This window comes from Prionailurus bengalensis, chromosome E4, assembly GCF_016509475.1.
Source record: "Prionailurus bengalensis isolate Pbe53 chromosome E4, Fcat_Pben_1.1_paternal_pri, whole genome shotgun sequence".
Lineage (NCBI taxonomy): Eukaryota > Metazoa > Chordata > Mammalia > Carnivora > Felidae > Prionailurus > Prionailurus bengalensis.
In genome coordinates this window covers 66,679,087-66,696,992 of record NC_057360.1, presented here as the reverse complement: position 1 = coordinate 66,696,992, position 17,906 = coordinate 66,679,087, and the positions used below count along the sequence as shown (strand labels likewise).

The window sequence follows — 17,906 nt, the reverse complement described above, 5'->3', positions numbered from 1 at the left end:
TGGCCACACGCAGAACAAAGGGGCCAGGAGAGGAGCTCAGGGTTGAGAGCAGGGCCGGGAATAGGACCCAGGAGCCGTCCGTCAGCCCCAACTTCTCCTGAAGAACGGTTTCCATCCAGCCTGAATGTATGGCTTCATTTTTCCTCTGCTCCGAGTGGCCCCCAGGAGTACAGTAAAATTGTAATTCAATCCACGACTGCCTTACCGCGTTTTTCTCTAGGAAAATATTCCAGATGTCTTTTCCCAAGCTTCGGGAATCCTTGGGGTTTGTCTGCTGATAAACTTCGGCACACAAGTAAAAAAGCTAGGAGGAGAGAGAAGGGGGCTGGAGCGGTGGTTCTCAGTGGCCCCCCTCCGTGGAGGAGTGATTTTGCCTCCAAGGGACAATGAGCGGGCGGTGCCTGGAGACACCTGTGACCCTTCCCTGGAGAGGTGCTGGGGCACCTAGTGGGCAGAGCCTAGTGGCGCAGCTGAGATGGGAAGATGCACAGGACGGCCCCCAGCAGAAACTCCTACAGCTCAACGTCACCACGCTGGGGCGGAGAAACCCTGGCCTGGAGTCTCAGAACCCTCTGAGTTCTGCCCACCCGCTTGCAACACAGGCACCCTATCTGTGCGTCCTCCACACTCGGCATTTTGCCTCGTGCTGGTCTGTATCTTGTGTTCTACGGGCCGGTGTTCTACTTCTGTCTGTGATGTGCCCGGACTTCACTCCGGAGTCTCTGGGACACAGCACGTGGGCCCCACACACCGGTGCTCCTGGCCCCGAAGGCAAATAGTGCTCTGTGCCTCCTGAGGGACATGACACCGTCCCCTCGTGCCCATCCCCTTCCGAGCGGCTGAGCCGCAGGAGAGAAGCTGCTGAGGCCGCTGGCCCCGAGCCCTGTCCCAGGGCGCCCCTTCCCCATACAGCCCGCTGTCATCTTTGTCACCTTGCCCCTCCGCTAAGCCTCCCTGTGGTAAGGTCTCGTGTCTGCAAGGCCAGGCTCTCACGTCCTCAGGGTTCACGACTCCAGGATGACCGTCTCCTCCAAGCGGACCGAGAATGATGGCGGCTCCCCTGGCCTCCCTCTCCCCGTGCCTCCCTACGCTCCGGGCGTGCTTGGCAGGGCACAGTCCCTCCCGCCTGACCCGCACCTTCTTCCCTATTTGCCTCTGTCCTCGAGCTGCCTGCCGGCGCCCACAGATCGGACTTACCAGCGGGCTGGGGTCCGCCTGAGAGAAGATGTACCGCAGGAAAACCCCCAGGTGGGCTGGCCGGGCCTTCAGCTTCTCGAGGTCCTGGAATATGATGTCGCTCTGGAAGGCAGACACACGGGTGTGGCTGCGGTGCGCAGAGGCAGGATACAGCAGCATGGCCTGCGGCCTCGCCCCACGTCCCCCGCCGCCTGGGTCTGCAAGCTTTGGCGCCCACCCTGTGCCCCTCACGGCCGGTGTGGGTCTGATGGCTTCTAGTCAACAGCAGCCAGTGCGACAATGACGAAAGCAGGGAGTCAGGGAACCGTTACCTCGTTGTTGAAATAACCCGGGTCACAGTCTTCCTCTGGGCCAATAATTAAAGGCTTTGGGCTTTGGTCTGTGCCCTGCGGAGAGAGTCCAGATGCAGGGAGGTCAGGGGACACGGATCCAGGCCCCACACCACATCTGTGTGGTGACGGCATGGCACCGGTGAGGAGGGACCGTGTGTGTCTGGCGAGAGCGCTGGCATCTCCCCACCTCCCCTGGTCTCAGAGGGCAGACCACAGTCTCCAGCGCCCGGAGTCAGTTCCTCTGGGTGGGGAGGCCTGGGCATGTGCATGCGGAGACAGGAAGTGAGAGAAGGCGCTCTTCCTGTTTGCGAAAGACCCTGGGACGCAGTGCCAGCTCCTGCCGCCGGGGCCTGGGGCTCTGTTGGTCCCTTCGGCGGCCATGTCCACGTCCAGCACGGCGCCCACGGTGGCCCGGTCTCCGTCACAGGACAGCTTGGAGCCATCTCTGCCTCCTTGAGCAGGATGGGACAGAGCTGACCGTTCCCCCAGCCGGCTCAAGGGTCTATGGCAGGCCTCCACCACCTGCCTAAATTCTAGACTTCTGAGCATGGCGTTCTCCCCTTCCTCCTCATGCCTGTTTTACTAGAAGCCCAACCCCTAACTGGTGTGTGGTCCGTGTCAGGTACAACGAGAATTCATTCTGCACGGACGTGTCAGACGCTTCACTGGACAAGCTTTCTCCTGAAGGTTCCATGAACTTCCAAAGCTTTTCTACCAACGTTTTCCACTGAATTAAATCCGCCTCATTTCCAGGCATTCCCCAACACAGGTCCTGCTCTGGAGCCCGTCTGGACCACTTATGCCCACTTTGCCCACTTTCTTCCAGGCCTAACATGCCCTCCCACCCGACTCGCTCAAGGGGTTTTTCCTGACAGCGCCTTTCAAAAACTCACTCACCCTGCTCTCCTGCTATTTGCAGACTTTTCGCTCAGAATGACAGAGTCAAAGGTGAGACCCAGAAGGTACGTCAGAGATCAGCGTGGTGCTCACTGACAAATGAAAACGCGAGGCCCGGACAGACTGAACGCGGGGGCAGCTGCCTCTGTATTTCTCAGACACATCCTGGGCTGTCTCCTCTCCTGTAACACCCGGGTCTCTGCATCCCTTGGGGTCCAGGATCCCCAGGGATGGCGGCTGGCCACTTCTGGGCCCTCGACAGCCCAGACCCTCGGCAAGCTTTTTGCGCTGAGCCCAGAGCCCTCTTCCCGGGTCTCCCCTCCTGGTTCTATTCTTGGGGGCAGCGTTTCCAAATCAGGTTTTCAGGACCCTGGGGCCACAGGACTTGCCCCGGGGTAGGGGGGACGCTGACGGGCGCAGGTCCCGGGGGAGCTGAGCTTTTACCTGTTTGTGGTACCAGGGTGCCACATAAGAATAAGATTTTGCTGCAGAAAGAGAAAACTGAGGAGTAGTGTTCTGGAGAAAGACTGCACAAATCTATCTGTTGCTGTACACAGACAGCTGTCTGTCCCTCGGGCGTCCCTTCCCTTCCCTGCACACGTATTCACCGTCTTCACACAGCCCAAGACAGCGTTCAAACATCCACTCAAGCCACGTTCGTCCTTCCGTCTTGTTCTCTAGGCAAAAGTCTATCAGGAAGCCGGTGTGGCCAGAGGGGTCCAGGCCACGCACTGGAATGTGGTTCTGAAGGAGGGGAGGAGGGGAGGGAGAGCCGCAGGGGGCTCTGGACCCCTCACCTGGTCGCTGGCGCCGGGCACTGGTGCGTCCGAGCCCTGCCGCCGATGGTGCTGGGCCACCCTGGCCACGATCACAGGGGAGGTTCGGGGACTGTCCAGCCCAGGGTCTGACAGTGCCGAGTTCCGATTCTTCAGCACCTAGAGGAACAGAGAGCCCATCCAGAAACTCACGCTCCACTCGTGTGGTGAGGCCCATGCCCGGTGGTGCACACTCTGCGCCCGCCACGACTCTGGGCCCGCGTTAGGCGCACCGGGCTCGATGCTCACAACCGTCCTTTGAGGCAGATACTACCACTCCTCCGCTTCTCACATAAGGAAATCAAGACTCGGGAAGGTCATGAGATTTGCCGAAGGTTGGGACCCAGCCACGGGTTTTGCCTGGAGTCAACCCAGCCCACAGCCTTCCTCTCTAAGCCAGGTCGCCTCTCTGACACCCGGCCCTGAGGATACCTGGAACACATCCTGGGTCCTGTAAGGACACGCTAATACAATTCCAACTATTACTTAGAATTACGGTGTAAGTGTGTTAATTAACCTGGCTCAGCAGGTATCTTACAGACATCATGATTACTTCTTCCGTTCACTTGCACTTTCAGCTTGCAAGTTTATTTCTGCAATTTACATATGCAAATAGAGAACAGCTGGGAGGTAACGCTAGGCCAGAACCCGAAAGTCTTCTGACCGCTGCAGAAAAGATGAGCTGTTCAAGGACAGTGAGGTCTGTGAGAGAGAGAGGGGCCGCCGCTCTGCCTCGGGGTGTCCACCTGAGAGGGAGACCCGTGTGTGCGGTCAGGCCGCGGTTTTCGCGGACAGGCTCTGCTCCCTCATGCCCAGAGGCTCCCCACACGTCGTCCGCCTTCCTCCGCCGATTCTTTACAGCACGGAAGGCGGCTCCGACAGCCCCGCACGCAGGGCGCACGTGCAGCCCCTTCCGTGCCCAGAGCACAGCGACGAGCACCCTTGGAGCCGGGAGCGCGCACAGACGGCAGGACCTGTGGGTGCCCGGAGAGCGGACGCCGACGGTGGCTTCAGACGGGGCTGGCCCCCTGTGGGCACTCACCTCGCCGAGGGAGGGGAAGCGCTCTGCCCCAAAGTCCAAGCCGCTGTCCCCCTCCTGGGAATCCAGAGAGAGCCGGCCTGGGAAGGAGACAGATGACACGGAAGGTGGCATCGTGGCCTGGGGGGCCCGTGGGCAGGGTAGGGGGGGGCGAAGTGCCACCTTCCCTCCTTTCCGGGTTTCCCTCAGGTCAGATGCCCTACACCCGGCTCTCACCCACCAGTGTGCCTGTGCCCGGGCCACGTCAGTCCCGGAACGAGACTCTGCTGTGCCAGATCACCGAGAGTCTTGCCCCCACCCCCAGTGTGGCCTCCCAATGGCCTGACTGCTGTCGTCACAGTTCCTCTCTGGTCCGCAGCCGTCGGTGCTGCGGTCACGCACTCCCGTCTACCGACTGAGCCGCCCCCGCTGCCCCTGTGCGTGGGTGTGGCTTTCTCTCCCTATGCTTGTGCCCGGAGCAGGGCCTCCAGTCAGTCTTTCCTGAACCTGCCCCAGGGGGAGGGGACAGTGAGTAAGGAACCCGGACCACAGTATGGAGAGCTGGGCCGACTTACCTTCTGACGACCTCTGGCCGGTGTCACCGTACAGGGACAGCAGGTCCTAAAAAACAAAGGTGCCGAGGGCGGCAAGTTCTGCAAGCCTCTCTCCTACTCGTTCCCTCCTCCAGCCACCCCTTCCCTCATCTCCGCAGAGAGTATCTGCCGCAGTGAGCGGCTGCTTCTGATTTGTTGCCTTAAAAATGCCCAGACTGGGGAGCCACTGCATCGTGGGTAGTCGGGAGGATGGTGAAAAGGGAGAAATTCTTCAAACCCACGGATTTGCCACCCCGGACCTCAAAGCATCTACTGCCTCGGTTGGGCTGGACGCAGAAGGAGCTTCCCGCCAGGAAAGCTGGTGACTGAGGGCAGCGGAGGAGGGCTGACAGACGGGACGGGGCTGGGGGGATGGGACTATGGTGATAGAGCTTGGCTGCTCGGGAAGCCCGCCCTTCTAGATCTTGTCTAGGCTTTCAGGAAGCTCGAGGCAGGGACAGCTCTCTGCCATAACCGAGAAGCCCAGAGACCTCACGTGACGTGCCCAAGCTACACAGCAGGAAAACTGATGCCGGGGCTGGCGACCCGACCCACCACCCCGCAGAGCACACGGGTGTGGACAGCGGCAGGGGCACGCTTCTCTCCCGCAACACCGCCCCGCTCCAGCAGGCCCTGCTGTGACCTCCGTTGTACAGACAAAGACACCGAGCCTCCTGGGAAGTACGGAGCCCGCCCAAGTCTTACAGAAGGCGAGCACAGAACCAGCCATGCGACACTGACTGTCCTTCAGAAGACACAACGGTTCAAATTTGACTAGCCTGCGGTTCCCAGACATTTTCATCTGGATGCTCTAAAGAAGAAAGAAGGTCATCCTCCAACAAGTTCTACCAGCTTTGGCAAAACTATCCTTGGAGATCTTAAAGTTTCTGGCGGGTTCCTTCTTATTTACCCAAAGAGTTAAGGCCTGATGGAGATTCAGACGGATGCTAATAACAAAGCCCTTGACTAGGACAGGTAAGGACACTCCTCTCTGGAAACTCCGTTTACGCAAAACGGTCAGCGCTGTGGGTCCCTCACTTGGGCTGACGTGCAAAGTGCTGGGACGGGGGCTGAAAGGAGCCTCCAGACGTGCGCCATGTGAGATCGCTCAGGGACAGCCGTCAGCTCCAAGGACAGCACTGGGGAGCAGGTGACAGGGAGACTGAAGCCAAGGGCCCGACTTAGTTCGTGCGTGTTTCCTTCCGCCGCAGGCTCATCGGGGGCAGGAAGGGGCCCTTTGGCGCTAAAGAAAGAATTGCTGCCCTCTGTTCCCTGTAAAGTCCTGGACGCTTACTGGTCAGCCCAGGGTCCTGCACAGCTCCAGAAGCCCATCCGGGCTCTCCGCACTCTGCCCCCGGCCGCCTGCGCGGCACCCGCCTGGAGCCCAGCCTGCGTCACTCACCGCCGAGCCACCCGTCTCCTGCTGGATCTTCCGCTGTAACTGAGTGACGCGCCTCCGGGCGCCCTCCATCTGTTCTTCCAGCGGGCTGGCGGGGTTCCGGCTGTACACCTCGCAGATCCGCTGGGGACGGGCGAGGGTGACGGGGGAAGGCAGAAGGTGGTTAGTGGAGGACAGACAACTCACGGGGGCAGGGAACGGGGAGTCACCCCACAACAAAGAGAAGAGATGGGAGCTCTCTGCCTTCGGGAGACGCACGTTAGGAGGAGGGAGAGGTGTGGAGGCGGTGAGGGCACAGGCGATGCTGGAGAGGGACGGCAGGAAGGCCCGGGCAGTCTCTCCCTCTCCTGCTCCAGGGGCGGATGCACAGCGTCCCCGTGGAGCAGCCGGATGTGCGCGCCCGGCTGGACGCTCACCCGGTGCGCTTACAGCCTGGGCTGTGCGCTCGGGGAGGCTGGACTTGAACTCTGCCACCCGTGCTCACTAGCTGCGTAGACCCGCAAGCTGGACCGGGTCCTCGCGGATCAAACGGGGACAGCTGGGAGACCTGAACACCATCGCGTCCATGAGGACTCAGCGGGAGCAGCTACTGTAATTTCACTCCGGAAGGAAGTGTTGGCTCGCCATTAAACAAGATGGTGGGTGCACACGTTCTCGAAGCTCATCTGAGGCCCCCCTGCCACCTGCCAACCGCATTTTACAACCCCCCACTTCTCGTTCCATCCCGTCCGAGCCGCCCAGCACACGACATCACATCCCGGGCCCGGCCCTTGGAGAAGCCCTGTTTCCAGCTCCCCGGACTCTGCTGAGACGCTGCTCATGCCCTCGGGCTCCCCGCCAGTGGCTCCTTTCCCCCATCCTGCGAGCACACGAGCCCTTCCGTCAGTTATGACTACCCTCAGCCCTTTCACCCTCCATCCACGGACACATCTCCAGACACGGGTCCACCCTCGGGGCCAGACCCTGCTGCCCGCAAATGATCTGGCTGCTACTCCTCCAAGGAGCCCGATGACCCAAGGCCAAAGCCAGAGGCCTGGCCCCAGCCGTCACCTCTCCAGCGCCCCCTCCTTGGACAGCCGCCCCGGTGCCCCCCACCCTCCCTCACAGCTGCCCGCAGCCTCGGCTGGTCTCCGCCCCGCCTTGCGTGCCAGCCATGCCAGTGCAGGACACGCATGTGCAGGGACACGCGGCGTGGCCTTGGCCTTTAAGGAACTCAGTCCCGCAGGGAGGAGGACAGATAATTGAAATCTGAATGTAACAGCAACCATAGCAGCGATGTTACGGGCGGGTGCGTGTGCAGTAAGAGCACCGGAGCATCACGTTCTATCCCTGCGCGCTCTCCTCCTCTGGCTCCGGCACCCTGGGTGACACCACCCGGTCCCCACTTTCAACTACCAGCTCGGGCTGAGGACGCCTGAACCTCTGTCCCAACCCTGCCCTCTCCCTTGAGGCTCAACCCTGTCACGTCCACCGGCCGGGTCCACGGCCTTTTTATCTGAACGTCGCACGGTCAACCGAAGCTGACCTTCATTTCCTGCCCCTGGACCTGCCCTGCTCCTCTGCCTCTGAGATGTCCCCGTGGGCCCCCGTGGCCTTCTGGTGTGTCCACGCACGCAACACGCATCTCCGTGGAGACTGCCGGTCTGGAGGTATGATCATTCCCCTGTTCAAAACACTGACCAATCCCACGGTCTTCAGAATAAACCCCAAGCTCAGACGGAATTCTAGGCCCAAAGTACGTTCCAGAGTGAAACAGACCGAACCCAAACTCAAGGGCACCTCAGGAAGCCTGCTCTGATTACGGCATGATTACTCCTTCTTTTGGGCTTCTGTGCCCTCAAAAACCATTGTAAAAACTGTTGACACGTGATTCACGTAACGTAACCCTCACCGTTTTAAAGTGCCCGGTTCAGTGGCTTGGAGTGCCTTCGCAGAGCATACAAGCCGCCGCGTAATTCCCGAACGCGGCTACCACCCGACAGGACGGCGGTCACTCTCAACTTCTCCCCTCCTCCACCCCCGAAACCACTAATTTACTTTCTCTCTTTACAGACTTCCCTATTTGGGACTTGCACGTAAATGTCATCCTACAGCCTGTGGCCTTCTGTGCCTGGCTCTCTCACGAGCAACACGTGTTCGGGGTCCCCGTGCTGTGCAGCATGTGTCCGACCTTGTTATGGCCGAGAGCCATCCCATCGTACGGACAGACCACCTCCGTTTACCAACAACTTTTGGCTTGTTTCCGCTTTGGGGCCGTTATGACCAATGGTACGAAGAACGTTCGCGTACAGGTTTCTGCCTGGATGTGTGTTTTCAGTCCTCTCGGGTTGTACCCGGGAGTGGAATCGATGCATCTGTGATCCTCTGCATTTAGGATCTGGAAGAATTGCCAAGCCGTTTTCCACAGCGGCTGTGTGCCTGCACATCCCCCCCCGCAATGGTGGGAACAGATGAGGATAACCAGCACGCAGACAAAATACACAGGCTACTGTCACCAACAACTGTTACTTTCTGTTATTCTGGCTCTAACCACCCTAATGGGTGCGGAGCAGTGCTGTGGGGCTTTGATCGCATCACCCTAACGACTGATGATGCGGAGCGTCTTTTCACGAGCTTATTGGCCATCTCTACGTTTTCTTTACTGACTGTCTATTCAAATCTTTGGCCAACTTTTAAAGGCGCTCACGTTGTCTTTTTTACTATTAAGTTTTGAGAGTCCTTTACACAGTCTGGTACTAGGCCCTTACTGGATATACGAGTTGCAAGTATTTTCTCCATTCTGCGGGCTTTTTACTTTCTTGACAGTGTTCTTTGATGCACGAAGGTTTTGAATTTGGATGAAGTTCAATTTATTTTATTTTATGTTTTTCGCTGTTTCTACTTCTGGTGTTTTACCTAAGAAAACGTTGCCTAACCCAAGGTCGTGAAGACTCGTACCTATGTTTTCTTTTTAAGTTTTATTTATTTGAGAGGAGGGGGGTAGTGAGCATATGTGCGAGATGGAGGAGGGGCAGAGAGAGAGGAGAGAGAGAGAGAGAGAGAGAGAGAGAGAGAGAATCCCAAGCAGTCTCCATGCTGTCGGCACAGAGCCCAGTGTGGGGTTCAATCCCATGAACCCTGAGATCACGACCTGAGCCGAAGACAGATGCTTAACTGACTGGGCCGCCCAGGCGCCCCGAGAGTTTTGCAGTTTCAAAAAAATAGTTTTAGTCCTTACATGTGAGTCTTTGAGCGGTTTGGAATGAATTCTGGGAATCGTGTGAGGTATGGGTCCATGTCCGTTCTCTGCGTGCGGACGGCCAGGTGGCCCAGCACTGGTTGTGGACCCTGTCCACTAAATGGTCTTGGCATCTGTCAAAAACCAACTGACTATATTTGTACAGTTTAATTTCTGGACTGTGACTTCTCTTCTCCTGACGTGTAGGCCTGTCCTGATCACCGCGTGACACGAACACACTTAAGTACCTCTACGTATTATAACGTGGGGGAAGCTGTACCTCCCTTCATCCGCTGACCCCCTGCTGGAGTACAAGCGCCACGAGGAAAGAGCATCTCTGTCTCTGCGCCGACATCGCTGTGCTCCACCCCGCCACACAGATTCCATGCCCGCCGAACCCAAGAGTGCGTGCGTGCCTTTGGCTGACGCGGTCCGTTCACCGCGGTCCCTCCGCATTGGTTCTGCCCATGGAAGTCCCTCTTGGAGGCCTCTCTCTGGTGTCCCTGCGTCTCTTGTCATTCACCCACTGCTCTCTTCCGCGTCCCCTACCAACTGGCCCATCGTGCTACGAATCTTCTCCGTCAGCACAGTCGCGTCGAGGGCAAGACGCGCCTCATCTTTCGGTCTCTGAACGCTGCCCAACAACAGGGCTTTCCGTGCAGCGAACGCTCACGGCAACGTGAACTGAAACGGAGGGGCCGGGCCAGGACCTGGCTGCCCGCCACAGCGAGAGCGCATCACCCCCGCCCCCGCCTGAACCTCACTCTGCACCCCTCCCACCGACGGGGCCCCCACCCACCCCGCCTCCCTCCCCAGAGAGCCCGAGGCCTTGCTCAGTTCTGGTGCTCCCTGGCTGTGCTCTCCTCGCCCGTCACCTGCTGGCGCGGGGCCTGCGGATCTACTATTCCGACCTGACCAGGAGCTCTGGTCCCTATTCCCCTTCTCAGCCGGGCTGCGCAGTCACGAATCCCACGGCCCACGAGGTCCAGCTGGTAGGTAGGGTTTGGCCGTGACGGGCTGCGCGCCCGGAGTGAGGTCGTGCACTTGGCTGCGGGTTTCACTACGGCCGCGGCCAGTCGCCCTGAGCAGGGGCCTCACCTGTAACTCCTTTTCCTCCTGCTTCAGCATATTCCGAAGGATCTGGGTGGCATGTTTTTGGAATTCGGGATCCTGGGAACGGAGCACAGGACAGGTGAGGGCTGGGAACAGCCCCGAGGCTTAATTCTCCTCTACCTGCTGATTTCTCAGGCGAGAAAAGCCACCACAGCAGCCTGGGCCGCGCGGGCGTGGGAGTGACACTCGGCCCCTCACTTCCCTCAGGGCTTCTACTGCGGAGTTTCCTAGAAGCCTTGGCCGTAACCACCTCTGCTGTCCAACGGCTCCCAAGTCTCCTGGGACTTCTGCTCTGCCTTCCTCCCCACTGGAGGTCCCGTCCCGTCTCCCAACTACGCCCTCTCCGTCCTCTTAGCTCCTGTCCCGGGTCCGCCCCCTCCTGGTGTCTGTCCTTTCCCAATTCTCTGCCTACAGCAGGGCTCCACGTCCCCCTCCTCCCCAGTGTATTCCACAGTCTCGCAGCAACGGCTGGGGGTGCGGGGGAGCTGTGGAGCAGGGCCCTTGAGGGCCTCCTCGGGGTCTCCCCCATTTAGGAGGCACGAGCCCACTGCTGTCTGGAAAGACCACGCGTTTGCGTGGAAGGGGGACACTAAGGATGCAGTGGCCGCTTTCTGGCAGCCAGCCTCTCTCTGCTCTGCTTTCCGACAGGCTTCACGGATCTCAGGCTTGTCTTCTCACCAGAACACTGAGCTACAACCTGCCTTCCTCCCCACGGACGACAGCTGAGGAGGGGAGCTCACCTGCAGTGGTTTGGGCCCCGTGATGTGCTGTGGAGGGGGCGGAGGCGGAGGCGGAGGCGGCGGTGGGACCGTGGGGGCGACTCGGGGGGCTCCGGCTGGGGCTGGGTCCTGCTGCAGCCCAGAGACGCTGACGGATGAGGGGGAAGAGCCCAGGAGGGTCAGTGCAACGTAGGCACCAGCTGGAGGAAGACAGACAAGGAGAGGCTTGCTCGAGGCACATTGTTCCGGACAGCAGACACTCAAGCTGCAGAGGGGTCCTGCTTTAAGCTCCTTGTGCGGAGCTTAAAATTCTGCAGATAAAATTCTCTGCACTTCAATGCCCTGTCATCCCTAATCCCAGCTCACTGGCCCTGTGTTCCTTCCCTTCCTTCACGTGGAACGCTCAACCACAGTCCCACCGGGATACGTGGCCGCACTCCCCAGCGGCCACCTGTCCAGCTCTCGTGACATTCAGTCAAGCCCCTGGCATACAGGAGGCATGCGGAAGCTAGCCCCCCCGCCCCCTTGGCCCACCCACCAACTCTTTCCTCAAATCTGTTGCTTCTGTTTCATTACCTGGGCAGGCCTGACTGTTGTGTCTTCCTGGCTACGAACAGGGTGTTTCTGCTTCCCTCCCCCCCAGATAGGAAACCAATGAGAAAGGCTGTCTGTGGGGGGACAGGCAGTGAACGGTACTGGAGGGGCCCGATATGGATATGGTCCCCACGGGCGTGTAGGGAGACAGGAGGCCACTGTCTGCACGTGCAGTGACCACAGGGAATGGGGGCAGGCCCAGCGGATCAGGACTAAAGATGTGACCCCGGCTGCCTCCGTCACATACAAAGGAGGCCCCGGGTCAAGGGGCCTGCCCCACAGCCCACCTGCTCCCCTACTTGCCGTGCTCGGCTCTCTCCAACTCACATTTGATAAGCTTTACCACCTCCAGGTGGGAGCTGTTGGTCACCATGGTGCCGTTCACCTGTTGGGGGACAGATGCTATTAAGTAACCAGATGGACGCACAGAATCCCTCTTGAGTTCGCAATGTCACTCCTTCAAAGCCATTTTCCAGTGCTCTCCAGACACCTCCGGTCACTTGTTTGCTCTGTTCTCATCTGCCGTACGTTCTGTCCTCCCAGCCAGTCTGTGAGGATCCAGGGATGAGACCTGCAGCTTCATCTGTTATGTCTGGTAGGTTCCATACCAGCTACCTGGCCGCACTCCTGTCACCTGCCCCAGCCTGTGTCCTCCTCACGAGAGGACCGAGGGATCTCCTCGTCTAGGATCTCCTGAGCACGTCTAGGACTCTGTGCTGGGTGGACAGGGTGGGCAGGTGACAGCAGGTGGCAGCTGGCCAGGACCTCAGGTCAGTGCAGTGTGGGGACGGAATCCTAAGGCACTGGGCCCCTCGCTGGCCTCAGCCTCTCCGTCTTAACTGTATTTTTGTTGTTTGTTAAATGAATGGAAAGATAAAACCCATCCCAGAAACTCGGTTGCTTAGAGTCAAGAAGGGCCGAGGATGGGGCTCCTAGAGGCTGCCCCTGCTGCCAGGCACACCCCGGCTCCTCTCGTGGCCCCACCCCCAACCCGGGGGCCCCCGGTGGCAGCGAGGCCGGAGGGTGCAGGTGCCAGACAGAAGGGGAGGGGCACTCACTTTGATGATCCGGTCGCCTTCTTTGACACCAGCTCTCATGGCTGCCCCTCCTGTAGGGAGACGACCTGGTCAGCAGAGCCCGGCCACCCTCCCCAGAGGTCACTGACCCTGCCCTGTGGTCCCTCTGACTTGTCTTCTCAGCCCCTTGTGTCAGGACCTCAAATGCCGGGGGTGCCTCTTGTCCTGCTCCAGTGACCAGACTTCCAGCGGCCAGACCACGGTGCTGGAGAGGCAGGCGGGGCTCCGGGGAGTGGGCGTGTGCTTTATTCGAATGTGTTTGGATGTCCCAGACCAGTAAGAGCTACTTCCTAGGATCCAGTGGGAAGGATGGGTTTACCGTTATCAACTGTACTGTTAGCATAACGATAGTTATTAACAGGAATATGGACAAAAGGATAAAAACGAGGTTTCAAAGCATCCTTCTGAAGCCCTGAAGGGTTCAGGGGTATCCTGGGGTTCGTATCAATAAAGATGGTCATGGTCACTCACTGTCAAAATTTGTTTCAGGCTATTTAGTTCCTCCCTTTAAAATGGGCCACACTAAGAGCTTCTGATTGAGACTTACTGAGACGCTGCCCCTTGGCCAGAGGCTGCGCTGGCTGTGACTGCCGTGTGGTTTTCCATGACTCAGTCCTGGTCTGATTTACATCCAGGAAGCATAAGAAACACGAAAGCTGAGGCTAGCTAACGAGCGGCATGAAGACTGTTTTCGTGAATCTGCCCCAGATGATCATTCAATCTGTGAGCTGCACTCATCTGATCAAAACAAAACTCCCACAAAGCACACATAGATGTTTCTGGTCTAAAAAGAGATTCTACAGCGCTGACTGCGTCCCAGTTTGGCTTTGCAATACGGGACTCAAGACTACGCCCTCCTCTCCAGCGTGCTATTTACGGAAGAGGACTCGAAAGGAGCGTGAAATGCTCTACCCTGTGTCTGGAAACCAAAGGTGGGAAAGAAAGTAGGAAACACACGTGGTGATTTCTAGTAACTTAGCGATTCGGAAAAAAACCAGTCTCCAGAGTAAAGGAACCGGAGAAGCTCTCAAGCCTCAGTGAGCATGAGTCACTGGGGGATGTGTTCAAAGGCATGACCCCTGGCCCCCTGGTAGAGAGTGATTCAGTGATTGTGGCCGTGGGCTCAGGACGAGGGTGGCAGCCATCCTGGGGTCCGGGTGACTCTGACGTCGGCAGGGCACCAACCACACTCTGAGAAACTGAACTAGAGAAGCCTAAGGTCAGGGAAAGACCGTAACAACCACTCCGTTACTCCCGAGAGGTCAACGCTGATGCCAATGTAGGCTCTCCTTGTCTCCTGCCCCAAACGCACACACACGTGTGCAGAGACACCCGTGCACAGACACACACACACCCGTCCATACAGACACACCCCTTAACTCAGGGCTCCCTGGCAAGCCACCCCTCCGCCCTTGTCTCTCTGGGTCCGACTCTGCTTGGGCCTCAGGGCAGGGACATGTAAGAGGGCTGAGCTGCACCCGAGGGACCGCAGGCCGCAGAGGTGAAGGACGAGCATTTTGTCCCCACCAGCTCCGTCTCCCCTGTCCAGCAGCAGGGACAACACGGAAGCAGAGAACAGAAGTATCTCTTCAGAGCTCTGTCCTCGGACAGGAAAACAAGCCCCACAGACACAAGTTAACTCCCAAACATCTGAGCTGCAATTACTTATATCCTTGTGTGATCTACAGACCTCATTTTGGTCATGAATTTGAAATTCTCTTTTTACTTTTCCCATAAACAAATCCCAACTATTTCCTCAAAATTACTTAAAGTCTATTTTTCTTCCCACTTTGCAATGTACTTAGTGTGAAATGCTAGCCTGCTCATGGGCACACCTTGTCTTACTCTACTTTGCAGGCAGTGGGTTTTACAAATGAAAGTTTTGCGGGAGGGGCGCCTGGGTGGCTCAGTCGGTGAAGCGTCCGACTTCGGCTCAGGTCATGATCTCGCGGTCTGTGAGTTCGAGCCCCGCGTCAGGCTCTGGGCTGACGGCTCGGAGCCTGGAGCCCGCTTCGGATTCTGTGTCTCCCTCTCTCTCTGCCCCTCCCCCACTCATGCTCTGTCTCTGTCTCAAAAATAAATAAAAACATTAAAAAAAAAACTTAAACAAATGAAAGGTTTGCGGGAACCAGCGTCGAGCAAGTCTGTCGGTGCCATTTTTCCAGCAGCGTTTGCTCACCTCCTGTCTCAGTGCCACATTTTGGTGATTCTCACAATATCTAAAACTTTTCTGTTATTATATCTTTTTTTTTTTTTAATTTTTTTTTCAACGTTTATTTATTTTTGGGACAGAGAGAGACAGAGCACGAACGGGGGAGGGGCAGAGAGAGAGGGAGACACAGAATCAGAAGCAGGCTCCAGGCTCTGAGCCGTCAGCCCAGAGCCCGACGCGGGGCTCGAACTCACGGACCGCGAGATCGTGACCTGGCTGAAGTCGGACGCTTAACCGACTGCGCCACCCAGGCGCCCCTGTTATTATATCTTTATGGTGATCTGTGACGAGTGATCTTTTTTAGGTTAAAAAAACTTATTTACATTAGTCTGTATTTTTATTCTTGAGGGAAAGAGAGAGCGTGTGCGCATGCGAGAGAGCGTGTGTGTGCGCACCCAGGGGAGAGAGAGAATCCTAAGCAGGATCCAGGATCCATGCTCAGTGCAGAGCCCGATGCGGGGCTTGATCCCACAACCATGGGATCGTGACCTGAGCCGAAATCAGGAGCCAGACGCTCAACCGACTGAGCCACCCAGGTGCGCCTGCGACGAGTGACGTTTTGGCGTTACTGCTGTGATGGTGTGGGGGCCACCACGAGCGGTGCCCTGTAAGACGGTGAACTTGACAGATGCTCCGCCGACGGCCTGCCCCGTCTCTCTCCCTTCCTCAGCCGCCCTGTTCCCTGAGATGCGGCAGCAGCGACATTAGGCCGATCACGGACCTACAACGGCGCTGAGTGTGCAGTGAAAGGCAGAGTCTCGCGCCCGTCGCTTGAAATCGGAAGCTGGCGGCGATTCGGCTCAGGGGGGAAGGCGCATCCAAAGCCCAGATACACTGAACGCTTAGGCCTCCCGCACCCGACGCTTGGCCAAGTTGTGAACGCGAGGGAAGGTTCCTGAAGGAAATGAGAAGTGCTGTTCCAGGGAACACGCGGAAGACGAGAAAGCTAAACGGCCTTACTGCCGATGGGGAGAAAGTCTGAGTGGTCCGGACGGAGCATCACACGCACCACGTCCCCGGTCCAGAGCCCGGTCCAGAGCAAGGCCCGCGCCGTCTTCGTTCTGCGGAGGCCGAGAGAGGGCAGGAGGCCGCACAGGCGCGGCGAGACGCTGGCTGAGGCCGGTCCGTGAGGTCTCGGGAAAGAAGCCGCCTGTGCGACACAGAAGCGCAGGGAGAAGCATCCAGGGCCGATGCAGAAGCCACGGCAAGTTTTCCAGAAGATCCAGCTGAGAGAATTCACCAGGGTGGCCACGCTCACCAACAGATCCTCAGTGTGGACCAGACAGTCTCACGTTGGAAGGGGACGCCGTCCAGGACTCTCGTGGCCAGACGGGACAAGTCAGGGCCCGGTTCCCAAGCTTCGAAGGACGGGCCGACTCTTGTCAGGGGCTAACGCGGCTGGTGACTGTAAGCTGAAGCTCCTTAACCTTTCCCAAATTCTTGGGGCCCTTAAGAATCACGCTAAACCTACTCTGTCTGTGCTCTAGAAATGGAACAACAAAGCCTGGAGGGCAGTACATCTGTTTACAACATGGGTTACTGAATATATTATGTCCCCCATTGGGACCTGCTGTGCAGAAAAAAAAAAAAAAAAAAAAAGATTTCTTTCAAAATATTACTGCTCCAGGGAGCCTGGGTGGCTCAGTCAGTTAACCATCCAACTTCAGCTCAGGTCATGATCTCGCAGTCCGTGGGTTCGAGCCCTACGTTGGGCTCTGTGCTAACAGCTCAGAGACTAGAGCCTGCTTCGGATTCTGTCTCCCTCTGTCGCCCCTCCCCCACTCATGCTCTGTCTCTGTTTCTCAAAAATGAATAAATGTTAAAAAAACAAACAAACAGGGGTGCCTGGGTGGCTCGGTTGGTTAAGCGTCCGACTTCGGCTCAGGTCATGATCTCGCGGTCCGTGAGTTGGAGCCCCACATCAGGCCCTGTGGCTGACAGCTCAGAGCCTGGAGCCTGCTTTGGATTCTGGGTTTCCCTCTCTCTCTGCCCCTCCCCTGTGTGTGCATGTGCGCGTGCTCTCTCTCTCTCTCTCCCTCCCAAAAATGAACATTAAAGAATTTAAAAAACAAACAAAATATTACTGCTCCTTGGCCATGACCCGGGCACCCAAGAGCTCTGATGGACAACGAGACGAGTGTTGTCGTGCCTGCTGACACAACACCCGTTCTGCAGCTCACGCGTCAAGGAATCGTTTCTACTTTCGAGTCTTATTATTTGACAAATGCATTTTGTAGGGCTGTGGCTGCCCTAGATAATGATTCTGCTGATGGAGCTGGACAAAGCAAATTGAAAACCTTCTGGGAAGGATTCATCATTCTGGATGCCACTCGGCCCATTCACGGTTCATGGGAAGAGGTCAAAACATCAATATTCACAGGAACCGGAAGAGGCAGCCTTCACGGACTGACTCGGAGGGTTCAAGACTTCCGCGCAGGCACAAGTGCAGTGTGGCCTGAGGACGGGGCTGAATGGCTGCAACCTCAGGATAAAACCTGAGCGGACGAGGAGGTGCTTGCTGGGGAGGAGCGGGGCAAGCGGTTTCCTGAGATGGAATCCACTCCTGGTGAGAATGCCGTGAAGACTGTTGAAATGACAGTAAAGGACTGAGAATATCCCATCAGCGCGGTTGCTGAAGGAGCAGCAGGGTGGAGAGGACGGACTCCAACTTTGAAAGTTGTGCTGTGAGCAAAATGCTCCCAAACAGCAGCGCCCGTGACAGAG

At 57.7% G+C, this 17,906-nt stretch overlaps 1 protein-coding gene across 11 annotated transcripts in view; it reads right to left on the bottom strand.

Moving 5' to 3' along the window:
* The window catches only part of ARHGEF11 (Rho guanine nucleotide exchange factor 11), an 87,548-nt gene that overhangs the window by 22,761 nt on the left and 46,881 nt on the right, over window positions 1–17,906 (bottom strand). For all 11 annotated transcript variants that reach the window (XM_043569483.1, XM_043569473.1, XM_043569474.1 and 8 more), the window contains 11 exons: window positions 12,953–13,002; window positions 12,222–12,279; window positions 11,322–11,500; window positions 10,567–10,638; window positions 6,255–6,374; window positions 4,835–4,880; window positions 4,284–4,360; window positions 3,224–3,361; window positions 1,509–1,583; window positions 1,198–1,299; window positions 206–304 (listed from right to left, as the gene is read on the bottom strand). In XM_043569483.1, the coding sequence (XP_043425418.1) occupies window positions 206–304; window positions 1,198–1,299; window positions 1,509–1,583; window positions 3,224–3,361; window positions 4,284–4,360; window positions 4,835–4,880; window positions 6,255–6,374; window positions 10,567–10,638; window positions 11,322–11,500; window positions 12,222–12,279; window positions 12,953–13,002 (1,016 nt within the window). The remainder of the gene's footprint in view (window positions 1–205; window positions 305–1,197; window positions 1,300–1,508; window positions 1,584–3,223; window positions 3,362–4,283; window positions 4,361–4,834; window positions 4,881–6,254; window positions 6,375–10,566; window positions 10,639–11,321; window positions 11,501–12,221; window positions 12,280–12,952; window positions 13,003–17,906) is intronic.